At 42.5% G+C, this 17,766-nt stretch overlaps 1 protein-coding gene across 4 annotated transcripts in view; it reads left to right on the forward strand.

Annotated features, from left to right (window-relative positions):
• iqgap2 (IQ motif containing GTPase activating protein 2) overlaps nucleotides 1-17,766 on the forward strand; it is a 385,400-nt gene that overhangs the window by 311,503 nt on the left and 56,131 nt on the right. For all 4 annotated transcript variants that reach the window (XM_085990677.1, XM_085990687.1, XM_085990695.1 and 1 more), the window contains 2 exons: nucleotides 1,380-1,612; nucleotides 16,556-16,688. In XM_085990677.1, coding sequence (XP_085846803.1) covers nucleotides 1,380-1,612; nucleotides 16,556-16,688 — 366 coding nt within the window. The remainder of the gene's footprint in view (nucleotides 1-1,379; nucleotides 1,613-16,555; nucleotides 16,689-17,766) is intronic.

Consider the following 17,766-nt stretch of genomic DNA (forward strand, 5'->3'; position numbering starts at 1 on the left):
TTCTGGTATCATGTAAATCTTCTTTGCACCTTCTCCAGTGCCTCTATATCCTGTTGTTACAGGCTACTACTCAGTGAATCTAATTTTGTGCCGTCCTATGTGGAAAAACAACACAGGGCAACTGCTTGTATATTGTTTGAAATGCACTTTCTTTATTAATGCCTTAAATTTCACCTCTTATATTTTCTTTTGCTCTGTGCTGTTTTCTTCATTATTTTACCTTGTGGTAATGTAGGATTTACAGTCCACCAGCATAAACACTAACACTGTGACCATATTGTGCTCAATAGACTGCAAAGGTTGGTAAATAGTCCATCTCAAGATGTAGATGGGAATGGGTCTATATTGCCAGTGAATGACCATCAGCATGTTGAATCTATCTTCATGTTTTCCAACTTAGCCATAAGTACAATCATTGCCTTTATAAGAATATAAGGAAACACCGATCCCTGAAGTAGTGCATAGATCTAATTGTTAGCAATGTCCTTTTTTCTTTTTCTTTTAAAAGTAATAATCAAAATGTTCAGTGGCATGTTTACTGAAACCTTTAATCTGAGGAATGATAATGTGTGCTGGCACTGCAAATGTGTACCATCATGTTATTCAAATAATCTTGAAGGCATACTTGTGGCCCAGTGCGGCAGAACTGGTTTCTTTCTTGCACAGCGCCATACAAGGACTTCCTTTTGAAAGTGGAAGATACAAATTAGTACGTAACCTGCTCTCTGAGTTTAACTACATGAAGGCACTGAACACCTCAGTTTTCGAGAGTTTGCCCAAAAGCTTATAGGCGGTACATTCAAAGTTTTAGAAATGTCATGGAACTAAAAACCTTAACCAGGTGTTCAGTCTGTTGATAGCTTATGGCTAATCCCCTCTGCTTTACATGCAGTTCTGCCTTAGGCCCTACATCAGGAATCCTGTTTCAAATGTGTTAATGCTGAGTTTCTTATTCCATCAGCTTATTTTGCAGGATAATTTTCTAACAATCCACCTGGACAGGCCTGCTTAAGTGTACATAACTTAACTCAATATGCAGAAGTACTGCAAAATCATACTCTGCATGGCCATATGAGATTCTGAAAGTGCAGTAGCATATTTGAGATTTTACAAGCTGAAGGCCCTGAATTTTCATGCAATGCATTGGATGCATACCTGGGAATTCCCAATGTAATGTGGATCATCACAAAGTTATAATGTTGATTATTAATTCTAGGCAGCTAGTCTGTGGAGCATCGTCGATTTAAGACGGGGGGGCCGGGGGGAGAGGAGATATTTTATATTCATTCTAAAAAGGGACCTATTTCTTGTTTATTTTGTAATGATCTAAAAAAAAATCTTGTCCAAGTGATTTTAATATTGTCAATTGCTATTTGTAGATTGTAGGCAACCTTCTTTATTATCGCTACATGAACCCAGCTATTGTTGCACCTGATGGATTTGACATCATTGACATGACAGCTGGTGGCCAGCTCCATCCTGACCAACGGCGGAACTTGGGCTCCGTGGCAAAGGTGCTGCAGCATGCTGCTTCAAACAAGCTGTTCGAAGGAGAAAATGCACAATTGTCAGCTATGAATAGCTATTTATCACAGACTTACCAGAAATTCAGGTAAATTGCAATATATAGAACCTGAAATTAAAATCTAGATTTTTTTTTTTAATGTGCTTTTTTAAAGTAGAAGGAAATTGTCTTGAGAGAATGTTTTTTATAGCAGAGTAACTCTGTTGGCTGTTTCATTGCAAATACATTTGGGAGCTGTCGGTTTAAGATGAATACACATTTTATGCTGATTTTTGATTAATTATGTTCTGGAGCGCTGGTGTAAAATTGGCATGACCTGTAATTGAGGAACAAAATTGAATTGATTAGAATATGGTTTCTGTGATGAGTGTTTCCATTCAGCAGTTAATTGGAAAAAGGAAATGTGAAAGAGCCAGAATGGTGCAGGGTTTACTGATTGGAGACTTGCTACTGTCAGCTCGCTTTTACTGACACAGCATTGCTAATACAAAAACCAAGCCAGAATTACAGTATTGTGGAAGAAAGGATGCCCAGTTCGGGGCCATTTTACAAGATGTAAAAGGGTTGGAAGATATTAGGGGGTTCGAATTAAGTCTTGTACCTCTCTTACATTGGCAGTTAGAAACTCAGACTCTGGATTTCCACGCCTATCTTGTCTCTAAATGTCACCTACAATGCCACTATCGATGTAAAGTGAACTGGATTCAAATTTGGTGGTGGGTGGGGGGGGGTGCAGTATTTCACGCGCTGTCTAAATTTTACTGCACATTTAATTGCATTGCATAAAATAACATTTCAGGTACATCAGTAGTATTACTTGAAAATATGTGCTTGAATTACTTTGTGTATGTACTTAGCTGCATAGTTAGAATCATAGAATTTTACAGCACAGAGGGGAGCCATTTGGCCCATCACGCCTGTGCTGGTTCTCTGAAAGAGCTATCCACATAGTCCCATTCTCATACCTTTTTTAACAAATTCTTTATCAACTATTTATTAATTTTCCTTTTAAAAGCTATTACCAGTTCTAGTTTTGGTAAGAAATTCCATGTCCTAACAATCTACAGCAATTTTTTTAATTCTCCTAAAATCTTCTGGTGATAAACGTATGTTCCTTAACTACCAACTAATCGACCAGTCAAAGTAGTATTCCTATTTACCTTATCAAAACTCTTCAAAGCTTTAAGCACCTTGGCTCTCTCTGCTCTATGAAGAGAGTCTGCGACTCCATTCTCTCCTCATTACTAAAGTCCCTATACCTGGTATCATTTTAGTGGATTTCTTCTACACACCTCCCCATTGTCTTGATATTTTTCCTAAAGTAGAGCATCCAGAACTGGACACAGTATTCTAACTATGGCCTAACCAATAATTTGTGTAGGTTTAGCACTGTATCAACATGCTTCCTAAAGTAGAGTGTCTAAAACTGGACGCAATATTCTAACTGCAGCCTAGCCAGTGATTTGTATAGATTTAGCATTCTTTCTTTGCTTATGTACTCTGTCTCCCTGTATAAAACCTGGGGTATTACCACTCTGTTTTCTGTCCTTCAGTGAACTTCTTATCAATGCTGCCACATTTCCTTCAATACCATGTAGCTTTATTTTATCAACAGGCCTCCTCTGTGAAATGTTACTAATGCTTTTTAAATATTCACATACGCACTGCAATTCCTTTATCAGTACACTTCATTATTCTTCGCAGAACTCTCAAATTTCAGCCATGACTTGCATTTTTACAAATCCTTGCTGACTCCTTAATTATCCCATAGTTATTGATGCATATCTTCCCAATTGTTAAAGGTATCAATGCGATGGAAGCAAACAAGCTATTTATCTGGACAATGAGCATAGGACTAGATTCATAAGCTTCAAGCTAGGTTTGAAATTAGAAAAACTTTTTTCCTCCAAATACTGTAGGATAGTGGATATATCTGAAATAAATTCCCAAGAGAAGGAACTTGACTTGGTGTCTATTGGCATCTTTAAAAAGGAGCTGAATCGATATATCTGTTGAAATTGAGAACTGTAGAGATATTTAACAAACTTGCTTGATTTTATTATTATTTTTTTTTTTTTTTTTTTAAGAGTTTGGGGAAGCAAATTATTATTCCCTGAAGTAAGGGACCTGTGGTGTATGTGCCTTTAAGAGCACCCTGTGTACTGTAATGCCGGTAATGGCCACTTGGGCTATATAAGCCTGTATAGTGTCTTGTATCTGTTAGTTCACCTCCAGACTTTGTTCAGTAAACACCTGTGAAACCAACTCCTGCATTCCGTGTCTCCATTAACACACGGATACAACAGTGGCGACGAATTGGAAACGGACTTGCCTGCAATTCGGCAGCACCTCCAGGAGATTGATTCCTCAGACGAAAGTCGAAGAAAAACAAGAAAGAAAAAAAAACTGTGATTTCACCAGCTAGCCGAGCTGGTGGCAGGTACTGCAATAATCCTTCCTGGGCGGCGGGCTGGGGCTCCATCGGCTGGCTCTGCAGCGGGGCCGAGCAGCAAAGGCGGAGGCAAACGGAGACAGAGGGGGGGAGCACTTGGGAGACGGCCGGCGCTGCAAAGCAGGTTGGCGTTCGGACCAAGCAGAGGGAGGGAAAAGTCCCAGAGAGTCCGGCGGGAACGAGGCTCCGCCTATTGGAAAAAAAAAACCTCGCCTATTGAAAAAAAAACCTATGTAAATAAAAACCGCGGAGAACAGCGTTGTCAGCAGCAGCAGCGGCGGGAAAGCGCGGGAAGCGCCATTTTTTTTCTGCAAGGAAGAAGGGAAAGCGCGGGAGGCGCCATTTTTTTTTCAGGATGCCCAAGGCTGGCAATATTAATGCTTTTGATAGCAATATAGAGGATTGGACCACATATGTGGAAAGAGTAGAGGTATATTGCACAGCAAATGAAATAGAAGATGATAAAAAGGCATCAGTACTTCTCAATCTAATGGGCACAAGGACATACGGGCTGTTACGAAACTTAATCACTCCAGCCAAACCAAGGGACAAGAATTTTAAGGAGATTGTTGATACCCTACAGGAGCACTTAAACCCAACACCGCTGCTGATAGCGGAACGATTCAAATTCTTCAAGAGGAACCAGCACAAGAATGAAAGTAACGCTGATTACCTCACCGAATTAAGGAGGCTGTCAAAGCACTGCCAATTCGGGGCAGGACTGGCAGATTCTCTTCGAGACAAATTCGTCTGCGGTCTCCTAAGTGAAGGATCACAGAAAAGGCTACTTTCTGAGAAAGATTTGACACTGGACAAGGCTTTCAGTATGGCTGTATCATACGAAGCAGCCGCAAGAGGAGCTGCAGAGATACAGCAAAAGCCACAGGACTTCGGCACCCATGAAATGACACAGGGTTTCGAGAGATGTTATCGCTGCGGCAGATCCACCCATGACCAGAGGGACTGCTGGTTCAAGGACAAACCAAAAGATTGGACACATTGCACGTGTATGCCGATCTGGACACAAAAAATCCACGGACAGGAAAAAAATCAATAAGGAAAAGTACAGAAAGGTACAAATGATGACGGACAGTAGCTCCGAAGACCAGAAGAGCGATAGCGACTCCGGAAACAAGAGACTAAGCTGTCTCAAATTACATAATGTAATTGCCAAAGAAGATTACCAGACCATTTGGGTTACCCTCACGATAGCGGGGTCCCCAGTTTAAAATGGAGCTAGATACAGGATCAGCTCTGACCGTCATAAGTCGACGGGATTACGAGCGGCTATTTCCGCATATACCTTTGAAAGACACATCCATTATCTTGAAAACATATACGGGGCAGAAAGTATACCCCAAAGGGAAAATAAAGGTGCTTGTTGTATACAACGGCAAGGAAATACAGAAGTTGTATTTATACGTTCTGCAAGATGGTGGTCCACCGCTGTTGGAACGTGAATGGATCAGGAAGATACGTTTAGACTGGCACTCCATTCAGGCACTGACGGTGACCAGTAAGAAAAAAAATGTAGATTTCCTCACTTCACACGGTACAGTATCCTCTTCCGAGGCTAGAAGATATTTTCGCCTCACTATCCGGAGGGAAACGTTTCACCAAAATTGACTTGGCACAGGCATATCTACAGATGGAGGTTGAGGAGGCCTCTAAAAAAGTATCTCACGATAAATACACACAAAGGCCTGTACCAGTACAATCGACTGGTTTTCGGAGTAGCATCAGCTCCAGCTATCTGGCAAAGAGCTATGGAGCAAGTCCTCCAAGGGATTCCGGGGACTCAATGCTACCTAGATGACATCCTTGTAACAGGAGAAAACGACAACGAGCACCTTGCCAATTTGGAGCAGGTGCTCACTAGGCTGAGAGAACGGGGCCTACAAGCAAATCGCCCCAAGTGCGAATTTTTCCAGAAACAAATATCATATTGTGGCCACATAATTAACGAAGGGTTGCATAAGTCACCTGAAAAAATTGAAGCGGTCATAAAAGCCCCAGCACCTGAAAATGTCTCACAATTAAGGTCGTTCCTGGGATTGATAAATTGCTATCATAAATTTTTACCGAACTTGTCAACTCTTCTGCACCCTCTTAACGAACTGCTACAAACGGGAGTAATTTGGAAATGGAGCGAAGACTGTAAACGTGCCTTCCATAAATGCAAAGGCTTGATCACGTCCAAGGAAGTGTTGGCTCATTACAACCCATCACTGCCAATCAGACTGCCGTGCGATGCATCCCCTTACGGCGTAGGAGCGGTATTATCTCATAGATTCCCTGATGGCTCGGAGCGGCCGATAGCTTTTGCGTCACGCTCATTGAACTCAGCTGAGCGTAACTATGCCCAGATCGACAGGGAAGCACTCAGCCTGGTATGGGGAGTGAAGAAATTCAACCATTACCTACACGGACAAAAATTTACCTTGTTGACTGACCATCAACCCCTCGTCTCCATATTCAACCCTAAAAAGGGTGTTCCCATTATGACAGCGCAAAGGCTACAGAGGTGGTCCCTTTTCCTAGGGGCACACCAATATGACATTGAATACAAAGGACCAAAACAGCATGGGAATGCTGACGGTAGAAGAGGCACCTACAGTAGACCCAGTGGAGATGTTCCACTCAACCATAGTGGAATGTCTACCAGTAACAAATTCTGCCATTGAAAAGGAAACGAGAAATGACCCGACTCTCTCACGAGTCTATGATTTAACGGTGAAGGGATGGCCAGCACATGGCGAACCACTGTTGCCAGCATTCTCGCAAAGAAGAGAACAGCTGTCAGTGTGCCGAGGAACCTTGATGTGTGGATCCAGAGTGGTGATTCCACCCAAACTCCAGGATAAAGTGCTAAAGGAGCTTCATGAGGGGCATCTGGGTGGAGTGAAAATGAAGAACCTAGCCAGTGCGTTTGTGGGGTGGCCAGGTATCGATGGAGACATCGAAGAAATGACCAAGAGCTGCCTAGGATGCCAGAAGGTCCAAAACGCACCACCACAAGCCCCTCTACATCCATGGGAGTGGCCCTCATCTCCATGGCAAAGGGTACATATCGACTTTGCTGGTCCATTTATGGACTCAATGTTCTTAATCGCGGTTGATGAACACTCCAAGTGGCCGGAGGTAATAAAGATGCCCTTCACCACCACGGAAAAAACCATCACAGTATTAAGGACCATATTTGCCAGGAATGGGCTGCCTGAACAGATCTGTTCTGGTAATGGACTGCAATTTGTGTCCGAAGAATTCAGGAAGTTCTTAAAAAAACAATGGGGTTAAGCACTACACGTCTGCCCCATACCATCCCGCCACCAATGGATTGGCTGAAAGGTTTGTCCAGACCTTCAAGAAGGCCATAAAGGCCATGGGTAATGAAGACATAAATCTACAGCATAAGGTAGACAACTTCTTGTTTGCATACAGGAATGCAACACGTGGTTACAAACCAAACTCCCGCCATGATCTTCAACAGAAGCCTAAGATGCCGGCTGGATTTGATCAAGCCAAACATCAGAAGGGACGTGGAGAACCGGCAATTTCAAGGCATGAATGAAAGGCCAACTAGAACCTTCCAGATAGGTCAACAAGTTTTGGCCCGGGACTACCGTACCAAGAAATGGCAGCCTGGAACTATTTGCACACGACTAGGACCGCTGATGTATACCGTGGACATTGGAGAAAGCATAATAAGGCGCCATGCTGACCAGATCATAGAGTCATCCGAAAAGGGACAACCTACACCACAACTCTATATGCCTAATGATGAAGCAGAGATACCCATAGTATCTACCTCCGATCCGGTGATACTGGAACCAGATGAACCCGACACTGGCATTCAAGCCGAATCGACCTTGCCAAAAGAACCTACTACGCCACCAAAAACTACTACACCACCGAGGCGTTATCCAGACCGAGTCAGGAAGACTCCAGAGAGACTGACTTATAATTGATTAACTGCAGCAAATGTGTAGATTATTGTTCTTGTAACATGTTAATTAATGATTACTTAAAATATTATGTACTGGTTGTCTAAAAGGGGAGGAATTGTGGTGTATGTGCCTTTAAGAGCCCCCTGTGTACTGTAATGCCAGTAATGGCCACTTGGGCTATATAAGCCATCAAATTTTTGATGCAGATATAGTTACATTTTACACTGGCGCAGGGGTGGGGAGAGAGAAAAGAGCTTAATAGGAAACCACAGGACTGAAAAAAACTGTAGTCCATCTGACCAGTCGCAACTGCAGAAAACACCCTCTCTAAACATTTACAGATTGACTAGATTTCAGTAGATCGGTATACAGAGGACTACAGGTCAGTGCAAAGAAACTGGTCAACAGTTTTGCCTACTCTGGTTCGCCAGTATCTCACCTTTATGTGTAATTTTGATGGTAGTGTGTCAGCCAGCTACTTAGCTGTGAGAGAGGACATCACACACTGAGCTGACCGTGTCTTCAGCTGACATTGACACGTTCACTTTGCAGCAAGGATCGTTGAACAGCAATTACCAGCAGGATTCGTGGCTCTGTTCCGCAACCCCCAACCTGCGAACACTGAGGTCAGTTGCAACGCCTTCCAGTGCTGCCCTGAATGAGACCAGCTGACTATGTAAAGTCCAGGGATCATCCTAATCAGGATGACTCATTGCATTTGCCTTCTGCGTCATTAAGGGAGCCCAAAAGAAAATAAAGCTTGCTGGCCTGCTGTGCTAAAAGTCACGTTCACATGACAATCTTGTTGACTCTTTTCAGTCATTAAAACATTTGCACGTAAGTGGGTGCTAGAGAGTGTCCCTCTGCACATGCATCTAAGTGTACGTGCCTGGAGCTGTCTTCCCCAGTTTCAGTGTTGTAAAAGGGCAGTTAAAATACAACTCTCTTTATATGGCTGTGACAGTAAAATCAAAATGAAGTGGTATTAAACTGTTTCTGGCTGCTGCACTTGATCTATTTATAGATGGAACATATAACTCCATTATATTGATGTGTGGTATTATGATGTAATCTAGCATTCTGCTGGTCAGTGCAGATGTTTTACAGGTGAGTATTGCAGCACAGTTTGAAATGGGCTGGAAATTATACAAACTGGTTCAAATAATCCAAGATGAAACCGATTGCTTCCTGCTCAGTCAATCTATTTGGAAAATCCTAGTCCGAGCTAGTAAGCATTTCATATTTGACTGAAGGTGAGTATTGATTTAAACAGGAACAATAACATGCTATAATTCATGTGAATGCAAAAAAGCCATTGCAGGCCTCAAGTGATACTTAATATTAGTTTTTTTTTTAAATAAACTGATTGTAGATGAAAAAACACACCAAGATCTTTCATAGGTATAAGGGGAAAAGGAACATCCAGCAAAAGAGAGTTTAGTGTGGGTAACCAAAAGCTTTGTCAAATAAGTGGGTTTTAAGGAAGGGAGGTGGAGCCATGGAGAGTGTTTAGGGAAATAATTCCAGAGTGCGGGGCCTAGGCTGCTGAAGGCACGGCAGTCATTGGGGGCAGGGTGAAGGGAGGAGGTTCGCACAAGAAGCCAGAGTTGGAGAAACAGTGTTCAAGGGAGGGGGGAATGGTAATAGGGCTTGAAACAGTTATAGACAGGGAGGAGCAAGACCATGGATAAATTGAAGTGCAGGGATGAGAATTTTACATTTAAGAGTAAATTTAGCTCAGTGAAGATGAATGGGACTTTGGTAGGATAGGATAGGATGCAGGCAACAGAGCTTCGGGTGAGCTGAAGTATATGGAAGGTGAAAGATGGGAGGTCACCCAGGAGACCATTGAGGGTATCTAGCCCCGAGATGACATGGGCATGTGTCAAAGTTCCAGTGGCAGATGGACAGAGGTAGGCGATGTTACAGAGATGGCAGCACGTGGTGTTTGTGATGGCGAGGTCGTGGATTTGGAAGCTCAGCTTGGGGTTGAACAGGATGCTGAGGTTGCAAGCCATCTAGTTCAGGCTGAAACGGGGATCAGGAGAGGGATGGAATCTGTGCTGAGTACAAAATTTGATGCGGGAGTCAGTGGCTTTGTCTTCCCAATCTTTAGCTGGAGGAAATTGTGGGTCATCCAAGACTGGTTGTTGGACAAATTGCCTGACTGCACAGAGGCAGTGGAGGGATTGAGAGATTGTGGAGAGGTAGAGCTGGGTGTCATCAGCATACATGTGGAAGTTGATCCCCGTGTCTGTAGATGATGTTGCCAAGCGAAGCATGTAGATGAAGAAGAGGATGTCGAGGATAGTTTCTTGGGAGACTCTGGAGGTGACGATGTGGGGCCTGAGAAGTCATTGCTAAAGATGTGTTACAATCTGATAAGTAAGAGTGGATCCAATCAAGAGGTTAAGTTCTCTTTACAGATGCTGATTGAACTGCTATCTGTTTCCAACATTTTCTGTTGTTTTTATTGCTGAATGTTATTTGATGTATATTCCCAGATGTCTGTCTGAACTTTACTTCTCAAACTGCATTGTCTAATGCTTTTTATTGTCCTTTTGGAAACATTAGTGATTAAGTGAAACAGTTTTGCTCTATTTCTTAACCAGTTTCCTGGTACAGTATTGTGATACCATTGCTTTAGACATTAAACTAAAACTTTCAGAATCTCTTGCTATCATTTATGATGCAGAATATAAGAAATAGGAACAGGAGTAGATCATAAGGCCCTTCGAGCCTGCTCTGCCATTCAATAAGATCATGGCTGATCTTCCACCTCAACTCCACTTTCCTGCACTATCCCCATAACCCTTGATTCCCATGGTGTCCAAAAATCTATCGATTTCAGCCTTTAATATATTCAACAACTGAGCTTCCACAGCCCTCTGGGGTAGAGAATTCCAAAGATTCACCACCCTCTGAGTGAAGAAATTTCTCCTCATCTCAATCCTAAATGGCCGACTCTTTATCCTGAGACTATACCCCCCTAGTTCTGAACTCTCCAGCCAGGCGAAACAGCCTCTCAGCGTGTACCCTGTCTAGCCCTTTCAGAATCTTACGTTTCAATGAGATCATATTCTTCTAAACTCTAGAGTATAGGCCCATTCTACTCAATCTCTCCTCATAGAACAACCCTCTCAACCCAAGAATCAATCTAGTGAACTTTTGTTGCACCGCCTGTAAGGAAGTATATCCTTCCTCGGGTACAGAGACCGAAACTGTGCACAGTACTCCAGGTGTGGTCTCACCTAAGCCCTGTACAATTGCAGCAAGACTTCCTTACTCTTGTACTCTGACCCCCTTGCAGTAAAGGCCAACATACCATTTACTTTCCTATTTGCTTGCTGTACCTGCACATTAACTTTGTGTTTTGTGTAGAAGGACACCCAAATCCCTCTGAACATCAACATTTAATAATTTCTCACCAATTAAAAAATATTATGTCCATGTGTTGAAATATTTGCATCTGGTTGACAGCGCTGGAGTACAAATATGCATTGATTTGGATTGCATGGTGAATAAGTTAGTAGGAACAGGAAAGCATGGAATAGAAAATGGGCCATTTGGTCTGTCAAGCCCCATTCCTTCCTCAAACTTTTCAATTTTCAATACCCCAACTGTTCATTCTCTTGAAGAAAAACTTCTCCCTGATCGCTGGAAGTTTTTGAGGGGTCTCCAGAATATCGGTCTTGCCTTGCACCTACATTAATTCAAGTCAATCACTTGCTTTTCACAGATGTCATTTCGTGGTTCCAGCAGCACGGAACCAATGTGATCCATGGATATTTGATCTTGTTTCTGTATTCATAACCCCCAGTCTCAATCTTAACCAGATATTTGTTGAGTTTCTTTTTAAAAGGAATCACTGAACACAGTATTTATTCTAATTATTGGGAGTCTGTTGTACGCATCTTTTACTCTGGGGAAGATGTCTTCAGATCTCCATTGTTGAGACTGTCTGTCTATCCTCCAGCCCTGTGGTAGTTGTCCAGAAGTGTCTCAAGTATTACTGTTTTTAAAGATACATAATTTGTATGTTTTCTGTAATAAAGTTGGCTGATAATACAGAAATTCTGGGGGGTTTTCCAACAATATTTCCTCCCTAGTGTTACCATTCACAGATACAATGAACAGTTTTGGGCAGAACTGAGTTTTGTAATTGACTATAAGAACCTAGGATTTCCTTTTGCATTATGTGGATGAGTTGCCCAAACTAACTTTGGATGCTTGGCTATGCTCAAACCGTCTTTATTTGGGGAAACTCTGACAAAGCTAGTGAGAAAATATATAATCCGAGCAACTTTTTTACAATTCTATCATTTTAAAAGACTCCAAATGTTTTGTAACATAAACAATATTGTTTCAGAACTTGCTAACTTAACCTTGGATAAGAATACTAACTTTTCCTGTTTTTGCTGAACTAGCAAAATCTTGACACATCAGGATGTTGGCTGTATTCAAATCCGGTAACGACCTCTAAATAACTTACACGAATTTTACTGCACTAAGTACTGCAAGGCAAAGTTCAGTGTCTATGAAACTTGCAAGCTGTTGTGGTCCATGACTAATAAACCAGTCATGTGTTCTAAAAGGAATAAAACGGGAGTAGATTATGCGGGATTCTTTGGCACTCTAAGCAGAAATTCAACATTTCTCAAAACATTTAAATAATTTTTTGAAATGGGCAACATTTGTTTAATGCATTCTGGGAAAGTGGTCATCTTTACTGTTAGATTTTTTTTGTCCCTGACTCTCAGGAATATTTTTTCCTAGTAAGTCACACGTTGCATAAAACTACTGGTTTCCGTAACACATCAAGGAATGGAAATCACGTGTTTACAAGCTTCTAAAGAAATTAGATTAAATGCTCTGAAATCTTGAGTTTTAGGCTCTCGTTAGTGTGGTGAAACCAATTTTATTAGACAATCTGAATAAAGTACTGCTATTGGTGATGGACTTGGCAAGACACATTCAGAAATCAACTATAAAGTATGAGTAACAAAGGTCGTCAATGCAAGCCAGTTTGGTGGTTTGCCCCCCAAAGGTTCAGTTTCTTGTGTGGGGACGGGGATGAGTGGGGGGCAATACAATCGTGTTCCATGGAAAAAGTAGCAGCCTTTTATTTTCTGGACTCACTGGATTAGTGAAAAGGTTTTTGCTGGATAATGGATAGAGAACTTTTGTGAAAATTATTAGACTGTAAGTCAGAGGTAGAGTTTTTTTTTTAGAAAAAGCAGCTGTGTGCACACCAGATGTTGTACAGAGGCAGTAACTGCTTTCCATGCAGGTGATTTGTTCTTGGAAGCACTTCTCTTAGTAAAATGTTCCAAAACATTAATTTTGCACAGACTTTGTTAATTTTTTTTTGAATACTTGTACCATGGAATACATTTAATTAAGTAGTTCTCTCCCTGCACCTAGACTTCTATTATACAGCCAAGTCCCTCTGTATTAATTGCTCAGTGGCAACTGCAAATGTGTCCAGTAAATTAATCCTGATCTAAAAATTGCAGCACTTTGGAGGAAGAATAGATAATGGGATAATTTTTAGCTTGTTCTTGATCTCTAGTTGTGCAACCTGCATTATATATGGACACAGTTCCAGTAAAGACTTTGGTTATTGCTGATAAATTTAATTTGTGTTCTTATAATGCAGTAATGAGAGAGTTCAAAATCCAGCCTTTCTCTTGAAATCCATTTCTATATCTAACGAGCTTCAGTCTGTGCATCAGCTCAATGGCCTGGATCATTCCTGAGAATATCACATACAGGAGCCTTCCATTAGTACTGTAAATTCTCAAATATATGCTCCCATCTTCTAATTGCTTTAGTTTCACTAGCAGATCACTTCCTGGAGTGGCTGACCATCTCAGCACTGAGACTTCCTGGGGATCATGGTTTTATCCTGCATGAAAATGAACGTTCCATGGTTTCCTTAGTATGTCTCAACATAGTTAAAGTTGTACATTCCCAGCAGTGAACTCTGGGCACTTTTCACCTCATTACATTAGTAATCTTAGTGCAGAGTGCAGCTGGATTGTTGGACAGCATCGTAAAATTAGATTTTGTATTTAACAGGTGCAGTGTTGAGATTGTGTGGACTTTTATTAAATTCAGCATTTATACAATTTCCCCATTATCTTAAGCAATATAGTGTAACTGTAAAGCTCCAAAACTAAGTGGCAACAGCGATTAGGTAGCAGGACAACCGCTAGGAGAAACCAAAACTTGAATTTCAGAAAGAGTTGAATGTGTACTCAGATCTACATATGAATTCTATGAGGATTGTGTCTGGGGGGGTCACACGTGACTTAAAGGACATTCGTGAACCAGATGGGTTTTTACGACAATCCGATAGTTACATGGTCATCGTTACTGATGCTAGCTTTTTGTTCCAGATTTTTTTTTTAATTAACCTTTGTTAACTTATTCATTCCCTTTTGAAAGCCAAGTTTGAATCTGCCTCCATCTCCCTTTCAGGCAGTACATTCCAGATCCTAACCACTCACTGCATAAAAAAGATTTTCCTCATGTCGCCTTTGGTTCTTCTGCCAATCACCTTAAATCTGTGTCCTCTGGTTCTTGACCCTTCTGCCAATGAGAACAGTTTCTCTCTATCTACTCCGTCTGGACCCCTCATGATTTTGAACACCTCCATCAAATCTCCTCTCAACCTTCTCTGCTCTAAAGAGAAAAACCCCAGCTTCTCCAGTCTAGCCACATAACTGAAGTTCCTCATCCCTGGAAGCATTCTTGTAAATCTTTTCTGCACCCTCTCTAAGGCCTTCACATCCTTCCTAAAGTGTGGTGCCCAGAATTGGACACAATACTCCAGTTGAGGCCGGACCAGTGTTTTATAAAGGTTCATCATCACTTCCTTGCTTCTGTGCTCTATGGGCAGGATTTTCATTGGGCCTTGGAGGCGTGAGTGGGGGTTAAAATCCCAAAATCGGGGGTCCCGAACCCAACCCGCCTCCATGCCAGTTTCAAAGGAGGCAAGTACCCGACCCGCACTGGGACCCGCCTCCCTGAGGCGGGAAGGGGATTAGTGCCAATTAACTGCCTGTTAACAGGTAGTTAACGGGCAGTTTTTAGCCTAATCCCTATTTTTAATGTTGAAGTGTGGGATTCCCGACGGCTCCAAACCACGCCAAGTTAGCGAGGCGGACCGTCTGGATGAAGGGCTTGGAGGGGTCGAGATGTCCGGTGTTCAGGTGAGTGATGGGTGCATGAGTGCAAAGGTAAGTGTGTTTGGTGTGTGTAAAGTGTTTAAAGAAGTTCTACTAACCTTTACTTACCTTTACAGCCTTCCTTCCTTCAGGTCTCGGGAGTCCCTCATCTCACCGGCACAGAAAGCAGAATGGCCGCGATCTGTCAAAAGTTGCAGCATTCAGCTTTCTGTTCCAGGGAGATCTCTAAATCAGCCTGAGAGGAAGGAATTAACTTGGAGTACAGATTCAGTGTTTGACAGCTTCAAACAGCTGTGAAACGCTGATATTTCATCTGTCAAAACGTCTTGCCAGATGAAATATCAATCTGTGACGTCACCTGTTGCCGGGTGGCCCTTAATCGGCCCGCTGAGCCCGGTGGGCGGGCTCAACAAGGTCAATCAAGTCAAAATCACGTGGGTTGGCTGGAACTCGATGGAGGCGGACTACAACCCCGAAAGTTGTAGTCCCGCCTCCTCAATGAAAATCCAGCCCATTGCTTCTATGAAGCCCAGGATCCCGTAAGCTTTTTTAACCGCTTTCTCAACTTGCCCTGCCACCTTCAACGATTTGTGCACATATACCCCCAGGTCTCTCTCATGCACCCCATTTAGAATTGTACCCTTTAGTTTATATTGCCTCTCCTTGCTCTTCCTACCAAAATGTATCACTTTGCAGTTTTCTGCGTTAAATTTAATCTGCCACGTGTCCGCCCATTCCACCAGCCTGTCTATGTCGTCTTGAAGTCTATCACTCTCCTCCTCACTGTTCACTATACTTGCAAGTTTTGTGTCATCTGCAAATTTTGAAATTTGTATGATCCATTATTTATGCAGTAATTGATGGCAACACTTTAATGAAAAAAATAACCTTCCACTGTAAGCAGAACTTGAGATTTCTAATGTTCTTTGCAACAACTGTTGCACTGTTATTTTTTCCAGCCACTTTTTTTAAAATTAATTTAAAAAAAATTGTGGTTAGCACCAATGAGCTGACTTAGCAATATGGTTCGAGACACTGTCTTTTTTGCTAAAACAGACTATCTGTCAAGAAGATGACTCTGAACCACAGGAGTTTTCTGTCATCTTTAGGAATTAGAGGATTTGGGGAAAAGTCTGTTATCTCCACTTTTCACAGTAACTGTGAATTTCTGTGTGTTTATCGTGGCTAGTTGCTAGCTATTTGATAAATTGTATTTAGAAGGCTTGATATGAGTTCTGAATTACAGCTGTGGTGAACCAAGATAAATGTGAATCCTGACATTGTAGTAGATCTTGTAGTAGCTGTGACATAGCAATTTAATCTAAAAACAACAGATCATTCAAAATTAGAAAATTGTGCAGTGACTGAATCCTAATGAGCTCTCCCATGTGGTGGTCCAGCTCCTTACCAATTACTTGTTTTTTTCCACCCCTTGCAGGAATTTTTTCCAGTCAGCCTGTGATGTGCCAGAGCCAGAAGAAAAGTTTAATATTGATGAATACTCTGACATGGTGACACTAAGCAAACCGGTTATTTACATCTCCATTGAAGAAATTATAAACACTCACTCGGTAAGTGTTAACAGTTTGGGGGAAAAATTCGGCATCGCCCCATTTGGGGCGCCGTTATCGGCCATGCGCAAAGTTTAGCGCCGGGGGAAAAATTCGGTATCGCCCCATTTGGGGCGCCGTTATCAGCCGTGCGCAAAGTTTAGCGCCTGCCGCTAATTATTGCCTCCAACAGCAGACTTGGCTTTTATCGCCCTTGGAGGTGATTGGTGTGCTAAATCAGGCGCTTCACACCTGTCTTAAGGCGCAAACGCCGAGGAGTGAGGCGCTACCTCAGAGTGCTGGCGAAGCAAGGAAGGGCAAATCAAAATAAACCTGCAAAGTGCAGCTCCGTACTCAAAACTCCTTCACACAGCATTGAATCTCTCCAGAAGTCAGTCTCTCTCTCTCTCAGACTGCGTGATGCAAAAATGTCACCGACCAAAAAAGGCAGGAAGCGGTCGCCTTTAAATAGCGCTCCCCTAGTCCCTTTCTGACAGCATAACGCTCCCCTCAACCTGTCATTGCTAGTGGCAGGGGGCGCCACTCAATATCTGGTTTGGGGCGTTACGCACTCGACTGACGTCACAGTTTGCCGGCGCAAGAGATCGTTGTGGTAGTGTTTGGCGTCGCTGCAAAATGTCTAGTTAATTTTGCGAGTGGCACAAACATCGCCGCGCCCGGGTGCTAGTTGCTTTGCGCCCCAATTGGTGCCCTTTTAAGGTGCTAACGGGAGGCGCAAACAACTGAATTTCTTAAAGCTGTCAAATGCTAACAATTCAGCTGTCAAAAAATTTTCAACAGATAAAACATCATACGATGACGTCCTGTCATTGGCTTTCCATTAATTGGCTGGCTAAGCCTTCAGGGCGGGCTTAACAAGGTCAATCAAGGGAAAACAGCGTGGGTTGGTCAGACGTCGTTGGGGGCGGGACTGAAACCCGAAAACCAGCAGTCCCGCCCCCATTGACAAAATCCAGCCCGAAGTGAAAAAGATATTAGGAGGGGATAAGTGTTGGGTTTTAAGGAGGTGGAGAAACGTCAGGGAGGGAATTGCAGAGCATGAAGCCTAGGTGGCTGAAGGCACGGCTTCCAATTATGT

This window comes from Somniosus microcephalus, chromosome 1, assembly GCF_052327205.1.
Source record: "Somniosus microcephalus isolate GS21.2 chromosome 1, FLI_Smic_1.0, whole genome shotgun sequence".
Classification (NCBI taxonomy): domain Eukaryota; kingdom Metazoa; phylum Chordata; class Chondrichthyes; order Squaliformes; family Somniosidae; genus Somniosus; species Somniosus microcephalus.